The sequence below is a fragment of the Copadichromis virginalis genome, linkage group LG15, assembly GCF_057382275.1.
Source record: "Copadichromis virginalis isolate Kocher_CV1m ecotype Utaka linkage group LG15, C_Virginalis_male_GT1.1, whole genome shotgun sequence".
Taxonomy (NCBI): Eukaryota; Metazoa; Chordata; class Actinopteri; order Cichliformes; family Cichlidae; genus Copadichromis; species Copadichromis virginalis.
In genome coordinates this window covers 23,998,689-24,008,846 of record NC_140632.1, presented here as the reverse complement: position 1 = coordinate 24,008,846, position 10,158 = coordinate 23,998,689, and the positions used below count along the sequence as shown (strand labels likewise).

Here is a 10,158-nt window from a genome sequence, read left to right as displayed (position 1 = left end):
TGACAAGAAACGACCTTCATCCAAATGCTGGCTGGGCTCTCCCTTTGTGATAATACAAGGAGTTCAGTTATTCAGTGGGTACTCAGGGTAGAGCCACTACTCCAGGAGTAGGAACTAGCTGAGGTGCTTGATATTCATGGATGGATATCTTGAAAAAAGCAAACGTATTTGAGTCTTTCATTATTTGCAAGATTAGCAATGTCCACTTAAAGTGCACTTTCCTACTCAACCACAAGACGGCGTCTTCATTTGAACTCCTGTAATCTGTAAGAAATATGTAGTGAGGCTTAAAATAAGGGGGAAGATAAAAGAGCACATGTTCTTACAGCTGGTCAGGATGGTGTGTTGCAAAAGCAGGGGAAAGATCTGCACACCATTTGTTTCCAGGTAATGCTGTAGCATCACTCTGTGTTCTTGGCTAGCTCCATGTTAGCAGTAGTGCAGTTGTTTCTGTCCTGGACGCAGTTTTCACGTCAGCATGAAGCTGCTGTTCTTTCATGCAGTGAAAATAAAAGTGATGTTCATATCTGATAACCGAGGAGCCTGAGTGATGTGACTACTGACTTTAGCACAGTAATGTGTTACGTTACTGCGTTACTGAAAAATGTAATGTGATTACACTAACATGCTACTTTGCAGTGCATTTCTTCCAGACAGCATCCATTCCATTTTAACCTCCTACTGCGGCGTTGTAGAGCACCGGTGTTTTTCCTGGTCAGGACGAGGTGACCATAAGCAAATCACATCTGCTGGCATATGTCGCTCTTTGGTGTCATTTGAGCCGGGCGTGCGCCTCAGTTTTATAACCTCGAGCAGGTTCTGGGTTGCAGGCACGAGTGTCAGATCGTGTTGGGGTTTTATAGTGCCATTTGAATGAAGTATCAGTGCAGAAGCTCAGAGTTTCATAGGTTAGACAGGGAGTGATGTCACAACAGTTTGAAATGATGAGATTTTCTGGGAAGAAATTTGAAAAAAAGAGTTTTTTTCTTCTTCCAGTTTAGACTTCTTCTCCTCTTTTACCAGGGCTCACGTGGAGCTTTTATCAGAGTGGTGACGCCTATTGTTCAGGGGAATGACAGAGAGTATGCATGCCCGCATACTGAACACTTGCTTATTGAATTATCTGTAAATCTCAGTGCCAAAGCATTCCTTTAAATTGAACCAGATCACGTTGGAAAATGAGCTGCTGGGGATTTTATTAATAAAAGAATTCAGCTGCATATCAGCTAAAATTGTGATGTTATTAAGGCTGAATTGTGACCTATAGATCCTGACCTGCTTTAGAGCAGCTTTTAAGTTGCTCATATACCCAAAGAAAGTGATTATTACTCATATTACCCGAGGCCAACCTCTGCAGGTCTTAAATGGCCCGCCGTGCAGAGATGGTCATGCAGCTTTAATTTCAAAGGACTAAACGAAGCCTCTGCGGGTCTCATGGTTTAGAGCTGAATGCTGTAATGATTGCAGCCTTTGCAGATTGTTTCACCGCGGGGATGAAAATGTTTATCTTTTTAAAAAATAAGATCATGCAAAGCTTAAGAAGAAAAAAAGGATAAGTCTTTTTCTTGCTTCCCTTTTGATTGTGTCGTGACCCATCACATTTATCTTGGGACCCCTTGGGGGGTCCTAATCCCCCAGTCTGGAAATCACTGCCTTAAATACTCCTAATGATCCTCGGGCTGCTCTGATGTTTATGATTCACAAGTCCAAAAAATTGGGTCATTATAAAATCACCATCATCATTAAAACATGGAAAAGAACAAAGTATATTAACCTGAATTATACATTTTCCGATATGTACCAAGGATTTTTTTTTAGTTTTAAAATAATTCAGGATTAATTTGGATACTTCAGGGTAATTTATATTTTAGAAAATGTTCCAGAAGGGCTGAAATTAGAATTTTTTTAAAAAACAAAACAGAACCCAACAACATGATTTGTCCTGCAGATAAATCACTGAAATGATCATTTAAAAAAAGTTTAAAATAATAAAATATATATATATATATTTTTAAATATGGGGGATTTTAGGACCAAATGGTCCAAAATGATTCATTTGTTTGCCGGGGCCCAGAAATGAGTCACCCAGGTTTCAGCCCATTCAGAAATAGGATTTTCTTTCTTTTTTTTCTTTTTTTTTAAAGATAATTGAGGATTCGGATACTTCAGTGTAATTTGTATTTTCGAAAATGTTCCAGAAGGGCCGAAATGAGCATTTTTATAAAAAGAACCCTTGTCCTGCAGATAAATCACAGAAATAAGAAAAAACAATGACTAATTTGTTTGCAGGGGGTCCGCAATTACTCATCTCGAATTCAGCAGCCCATGTAAAAAACAAACAAACAAACAAACAAAAAATCCTGTTCATCCTTTGAGATCTGAAGGATCCGCCCTACGGGGCCAGTACAGGCTGAAATCACACGACTCACCTCTGTTCAGATTTTTATTTACCGCCATAAATAACCAGTTTATTACACAGGGCAACATTATAAATAGATTTATGAAACACATACGAAAAACATCTCTCAGAAAAAAGTGACTTTGTTGTTGCAGCGAACACAACGTAAACGACATCAGAATAAATCGCACAAAAACTGCTAAAACATTTGCTGTGATCAGTTCTATCTTACAGGGGGCGGGGTAGTTTTAGACGGCTCGCGCGTCTGAGCGAGGTCACCAAAGACACCAAAGAAGATGAACATGTGTGAACTCGTTTCCTTGGTTACAAGAATTAAACGCTCTAAAATTTGCGCCAAACTCCTTTCAAAAAACACAGATTTCACTTCGAGGCCGAAGCGGTTTTTATGATATTCTGACAGGGCAGAAGGCCGGTTACGATCTCACGAAGAGGGCACGCACAAGTCTTACGCCGGGCTTCACCAGGCCCAATGGTACACGTGCGCCAGCTGCTGCACCCCTGGGTGCTGCTGCACCCCCGGATGCTGCTCCGGGCCGTATGCGGGGTGCAGCAGGGGGGAGTAGGCGCAGAGCGATAGGCTCAGGCCGGACCTCAACGTCGCCTCCATCTCGCTGGCTGCAGCCCGGCCGCACGGCTTTCCGTCCCGCACCAGCACCGGGATGGCGACCCGGCGGGCCGACAGCAGCTGCAGCGCGTCCACGCTGTGCCCGGCGCGTGCGCGCTTCATCTTGTAGCGGTGGTTCTGGAACCAGATCTTCACCTGGTTCGGCGTGAGGCGGATCAGCCCGGCCAGATGTTCCCTCTCCGGGGCAGACAGGTAGCGCTGCTGTCGGAAGCGGCGCTCGAGCTCGAAGGTCTGCGCCTTGGAGAAGAGCACGCGCCGCTTCCTGCCGCGCGCCTTCTGCGCCCGAGCGCACCGCGCGTCCCGCTCTGCATCTGGGGACTCATCCGTAGACAGCTCCGGGGATTTGGGATCGGCGCGAGGCTCCAAGGACAGCCCGTGCACTGCAGGGAGAGAGACAGTAAAGTAATCTGATTACTCTCTGAGACTCAGTGGCAGATTGATGGCGTGACTGGTTTGAGCTCAGGTGTGTTTTTACAAACAGAACCAGCAAAGCGACTTTAAGCTTCTTAAGTTCATTGGGAGAAAAAAAGTGAAGCGATCAAAAATGTCAGAAGCTGAATTACCGACACAGCAACACAGAAGCTGAACTCGAAGTTTAGCGGATCAGATAAAAAAAAAAAAACCCGATCCAGTTACAAGTAGAAACGTAAATAAATAATCATTTAATGCAGTTTTTAGGAGGCTGTTTCACGATTATTTGACGGAAATATCCATATTTAAGCATATTTTCACATATTTTCGAGATTTGGAGCAGCAAGGGCGAGGGCGGTCAGTGTGAACGCGTGAACTTTTATAGTCATTAAAATCAAAGAAGTCTCTCACGTGAAAAGGGCAGGTTACCGGGTGTGCTGCTCCACGTGCCCAAACGCTCACCGGCGCGCTCACACAAGCCCCGGCCGCCTGACACCTCCGTGGAGGCCTCCTCGGTGTCGTCCTCCTCGGTCTCTTCGGTCCCGGACCCGCATCTCCCCGTCGAGTCGGGAAGGTCCAGGATGTCCCGCACGGAGAACCCCGTCTTTGCGTTGGCGCCAAACGGCATGGCGCGGGGAGGACGGGAGAGACGAGAAGAAGGGGAGAGTTCTGGGCTCGTATCCAGGAGGGTGAAGAGCTGCCGTTAAACAGGAGCAGGCAGCGGAGGGTTCGGGTCCATGAATGCCGTCAGAGGGGAGCCCGGAGCTGCACGGGCCGACCGGAGAGGGTTTAACAGCATGAAAAATACATGAGGGAAGACGTTCAGACAGTGTGGCACCGTCCTTTTAACGTGTGTGTGTGACGGTAAAAAGGACGGAGGCGGGTCCCGAGAGTCAAGTGGATGAGGGTGTGCAGAAAAAAAACGGAGCAGTGCATTAACAGAGACGTCGGAGCGTCAGGGAGGAGATGAATGATTAATGATGGAGGATTAGAAGGAAAGAAGCGACGCATTTACACATGTTAGCGCCACTGATCCGCTTCCTGTTTACCGCAGAAATAAAATCTCCAGTATTTCCATCAAAATGCGCTCATGGTGCCTGAACAGCAAACGGCAAGAAGAAAGACACAACAAAAATGTTTGAGGATAATTTATTTATTTATGCAGGACCATAAGTATCAACTCGGTAAACTGAAAAAATCCCTAAACCTTCTACATTAGAGCTATAAACAATCCATTATACCTAATAAAATATACAAAGCATCAAATAATTTATTCAAATAAAGAGATTAAAAATGTTTTTATATTGATTAAATTACATTTAGAAAAAAATATAGTCAGAATGACTACATTAATAACTTCTCTAATTTATTGATATTCATAGATTTAACCCTTGGCCACAAAATTATTCTTTTTAATATCGTATTGGGGTTTTTTTTGTAAACAATGACTTTAATTTTAATAATATTGTTTATTTTTTTAAAAACCTGCCATTTTTTGACATTGTTAATTTGTAAATCATCATTTTTTAAAAAAAGAAGAAGAATCTGTAATTTAATGCAAAGTTATGGCAGAAATGATATTCTGTGAATAAAATTTGAAACATTTTATTTATTTGACCTAAAAGTGTCCAAATCTGAGCAGATTGACTCAAAAACCTCAGAATGTGGTTTCTAAATTTTCTGGTGTTTAAAAGTTGAGCTGTCATCAGTCCACCACCTCAATTTCTTTCAATAAATGAATAAAAATAAAGTAAAAATCCACAACCACTTGTCTTCAAACTTGGTATTAAAAATCCAAATAACAAAGTAATTGCACTAAGAATAATTTTATGATGATTCCCTCAGAGCACCAGTCTGCACTGATAAAGGTCGGAGCATGTTTGTTGTTGGGATGAAGAGTCACAGTGTTGACTCACTCACTGATTGGCTCAGTGATTCAAACGCACTTGGGCTCATTGCTTCAGCTTGTTACTGTCTTATTGTTTAATTCTTGTAATCCGCTTTAATCCTCTCTGTGTTTTCTGCCTGAAGCCTGATCGATGCAATCGGTTTGAAGTTTCTACGATTTCTCCTTTTTGGTCTGCAGTTATGACTTTTTGATTGTCTGATATATTTTTCTGTTTATGACTTATTCTTCTGTGTTGCCCGGGTCCAGACTTTAGCGTGTTTTTGTGTCTTTTGTCGGAAGCTGTTTTAATCTACATCCGTTCACTTTTAATGAGAAGTCCTAATATTTTAATTTCAAATATCGTTGACTTTTAAACATGTTCAAAACAAAACGAGTCACACATATCGGTATTCTGAGATGGAAAAAGAATGACTATCTCACTGAAATCTAGAAGATGAGACCATATTTGCTCAGGGTTAGTTCTCAAGCTTAGACCAACTCTTCTAAACGGGGACAAAGTGGCTTACAACCTACTTATTTTCAAACTTTCTGAAGGAAAAATGTGTTAATATGAAACATCCTCCTCCTTTCTTCTGGCTCCTCTGTGGTTATCACATTGTGTGCATGACGGAGGTCACAGCACTGTATATGTGTGTGTGTGTGTGTCTGTAAAAATTAAGTTCCTAAAACACTCGAATGAAATCCAAACTTGTATTTTATATCAAATAATATTATTATTAGTATAGAAAATACCCTCCTGTATCAGCAGCATTGTTACACACTGAGTTTAGCAGCTTTCTAAATAGTTTTTCATGTTGCCTAAATACAGAAATGCACGTCTCTCTTCAACTCTACACCTGCGCCTTAAGTAGGACAACTGCCAAATTGTCTCTTGTAAATGAGACGCTGAGTCTCAGTCAGATTATTTGTATCAATAAAGGCATAAAAATAGCATCAACAGGGGGTATTTAGTTTCTTCTTTGTTGTGATGTTTCTGTGATCAGTCATAAAAAAAATGCAAAACTGGGACCAATTAAATGATTTTGAGTTTATTATGATTCATTAATGACCAGAAATGGAGTGTTACCGAAGACTCAAAGCTCTGAATGGCTCACAGTTGAGGTCAAAGCCGGTGAGGCGACAGTTCGAACATCTGCACCCACGGACTGCTGAAAATCTAAGACTAAAATTAATTTTTAACATAAGTTATCTTTATTTCTATTAGTCTCCTGATACCACATCATCTGCACTAAGAAAGCTGCTTATAATTATGATGAGGTGCAGCAATTAGACCGTTGGAGGTGCATTCTTGTGGATCATGTCTTTAGGGATAGAAATGTGCCAGTGTACGTGTTCATGTTGGATTTTGTTTGTATGAAATCATCTGTGTGCCGTCAGTGAAGTAAAGAAATGTTACAGAGATCGGCTGAGAGTCAAGTCCAGTGCAGAGATGGAGAGAAGCTCCGAGCCACCTCCATCTGCACAAGCAGAAATGCATAAACTATCATATGAGGGTTTTTTCATACTGACACGTGCTTAATTTTTTTATTCCATTCAAAAATACAGAATGAACTTTTTTTGGATGAGCAGTTTGAGAAATTATTATGAATAATTTAAAATATTTTCAGGGGTTCTTCAAGGAGATCTGAGAGATCTAGAGAAATAGAACCAAACAGTTTATTATTTTTCTAATTCAATCCAAACGAGTCAGTTTGGTGTGGACGGGGGCGTCATGGTAACTGTCAGGGATGATAAATTATGATAATGACATTACTGCATAGATGATAAATATTTTTAGAATAGTCCATTTTGTATGTTTCTGCACAGTTATAGCTGCATACTGTCATCACCTTCATGGACCTTTAATTTTTTATTTGTGAAAAAAGCCAATAAATTAAGTTATAAATGGATTTAAGGGACCTTTAAAAAATATTCTCTTGAGTAGAATTTCTTGAATGTGGCAAAAAAAAAGTATTTCTTGTCTTATTGAGAATATTTTTTTGACCAGACTAATCAGATATTGTGACAGCCATAGGTTCAAGCATAAGAAATAGGTGAGTGTGACATGATCTCCAGTGTTATTAACCTTTATCTTAAACAGGAGGTTAAACTCCTGTGATTAAGAATCTTTTTGTGGGCTGCATTAATTTAGCGTGCAGGCGTAACCGGAGTTCCTAGGTCAAACCTGCACAAGCGCAGGAGAACATGAGCAGGAGCAGGAGCAGTTTGCACCAAGTTATTCCCAGATTACCAAATCCTGTTATTATTAACTTATATTGAAATACAAGTAATTAAATACATTAAAATAATTAAACTGTCTAAACTTGAGTTTTATTAAACAACCAAAAGATGTCTGGTAGTAGAAGCTAAATTAAAAATGGCTCTCGGCTGCTTGGATCTGTGACCTCACTAAAGACTTTCCTGAGTGTTTGAATTCTTTTTTGTTTAACCCCACCTGATGGTCACTATTTAAAATATCATTTTCATTATGGTTAAGAAATCAATTTGAAGCCTTGAGTCTAGGTTTTGAGGGACAAAAATCCAAATTCCTCTCCATGAAAAACAGTTTTTAGTGCCTAAACATAACAGCAAACAAACACAAAGAAAACAGTAAAAGTTGATCATTTTCTCCTTGCTGATATTCATGTGACGTACATCACCACCACCACCACCTGCACAGCTTCTTAAAACAGACTTTGTAGCTCTGTGAAAGATCATTTCTCATTTTTTTCTGAAACCCAAACCAAAAGTAAAACCAAAAATAAAAGGCCAGTGAAAAAAATAAAATTAAAGTTCAAGTGGTGTAAAAGAAAACGTTCCTGATGGTGTTCTGGCTCATGAGCATGTCTTATGTGACCGCAGCCCTGCAGTGTCCCAATGTGCAGCTCATCATTTCCCATTGAGCACCTGACCCATTCATCCACCCCAACCTCCTGCCTCTGTAGACTTTGTGGACCATGGCTAATAGAGGGCACTGTCACTTGAACTGTCACTGAGGTTACACACTGGTGCATTAAGTGTGTAACCTCAGACTGTCTCAGTAATGGTGAGATGGGATCTCTGCGGGCACCGTGCCATCTTTAGAGGGGTCCATTGTTCTTATAGTGGCTGAAGATGTTTAATTCTGTGTTTCTCTGGCGGCTTTCCTTTAAGAATATCTGTTTGGATGAGTGAACCGAGGGAAGCCTGCGTAGCTTCTCGAAGCATCAGCTGAATCTTTGACCTGTCTGTTCGTGGTTGAGTTGCATAATGCAGCTAATTGCTAGGTTTGGTTTTAGTGGCGATTTGGATCATTAAAAGCTTCAAATAAAAAAACACTTCCTGTTAATTAGCTGAAGGGTGCTTGGAGATTTAGTTGATAATTTCAGGTCCTTTATCATTAAAGAGTTAGTGCTTCAGAGTCTGTTTGATTTCTGGTTTATTAACATATCTGTGGATTCATTTCATTTAATGAGTGGGAGCAGGGCGGTGTGATCTCTTCACCACCGAGTCAGTCTATTTTTATTTGTCTATTCAGTTTTAAATGTAGTTTTTTGTTCATTTTACTCTCTGTTCCTTTTCAAAATGTGGGTGCCACGAGGTGAAGACGAGCATTTAGTCAATAAAATGTTAGAAGTAATTGATTCAAAAAATTCAGATGAAGAGAATATTGAAAAGCAAAGTCATAGTCAGGATTTGTAACCACAGTAATCTCACAAAGCGCTGTTTGCTTTTCATTTTTGAACTGATTTGTTTTTGTGTTTCAGGATGAAAATATTTTTTTTCCCCCTTTTTAATAGGCCCGGAAAACCTACAGGTGTTAGTGGGAATTAATCCAAATCCTGCAAATTCCTCATAAATCCTTGTATTTTAATATGGCTAAAAACAAGTTGTAGCAGACAAATGAAGGATCAGATTGACGATTTAAAATGATGGAGGGTACCGTCCCAATCATTTCTGAAAGTTGTTAGTTTGATTGAGCGCTGGTCTTCAGTTTTTTTGAGTGTGAGATGTGTGACAAAGATATGAGCTGTGTGTGTGTGTGTGTGTGTGTGTGTGTGTGTGTGTGTGTGTGTGTGTGTGTGTGTGTGTAAATTCCTGCTGGGTGGTCGAATTCTGCAAACAAACACACGCCGAGCCCATGGCCACAAAGACCGCACAGCCTCCACATTTATCCCATTTATTCCCCCCGAACACTTTATAATGGACGGACACACACACACACACACACACACACACACACACACACACACACACACACACACACACTCTTTTTCTGCTGGGAATACATGTGAGACTGCTGGGAGTTGTCATGGTATTCATCGTGCTCCCTTCAATAGACTCTCCTCTTTATTCATGACCACACACACACCCGGCAGTTTAACCCATTCCCGTGGTCAATATCTACAATTAGCCTCTGTTTATTTAAACTAAAAAATAAAATATTTAAATAAAAAAAAAGATTAAAAATAATTTGCAGTAAAACTTGTAACCAAACTCATCTTAATGTGATAATAAAAGGAATTAAAATAATAATAAATGGATTGAAAAAAGGCAAAAAACTGGTAACAATCTTTTAAAATAAAAGAAATCAAAATGAAACATAAACAAAATCACAATAAAATACAAAACACACACATATGAATTAACATAAATAAATAAATACATAAAATACAATGAATTTGAATAAAATAACACTCACAGTAAAATTCAGTTTTAAAAAGAAAAGAAATGGCAATAAAACATGAAGTGTTAAATCATAAAAAAAATAGAAATTGAGAGTGCAGTTTCTCGAACAGTGAATTAAGAAGTCGATATATAACTAAATAAAAATAT

At 39.9% G+C, this 10,158-nt stretch overlaps 1 protein-coding gene across 2 annotated transcripts; it reads right to left on the bottom strand.

The window, feature by feature from the left end:
• Nucleotides 1-2,439: 2,439 nt before the first annotated feature.
• Nucleotides 2,440-4,277, bottom strand: nkx2.2b (NK2 homeobox 2b). Of its 2 annotated transcripts, none has more exons than XM_085431149.1 (2): nt 3,867-4,277; nt 2,440-3,424 (listed from the first exon to the last, which is right to left on the bottom strand). In XM_085431149.1, the coding sequence occupies exons 1-2, from the start codon at nt 4,081-4,083 to the stop codon at nt 2,877-2,879; spliced, it is 765 nt and encodes a 254-aa protein (XP_085287275.1). In that variant the 5' UTR covers nt 4,084-4,277; the 3' UTR covers nt 2,440-2,876. The 2 variants fall into 2 exon arrangements, with proteins under 2 accessions (XP_085287275.1, XP_085287276.1); XM_085431150.1 differs by having other exon boundaries at nt 3,885-4,277.
• Between the last annotated feature and the right edge of the window lie 5,881 nt (nt 4,278-10,158).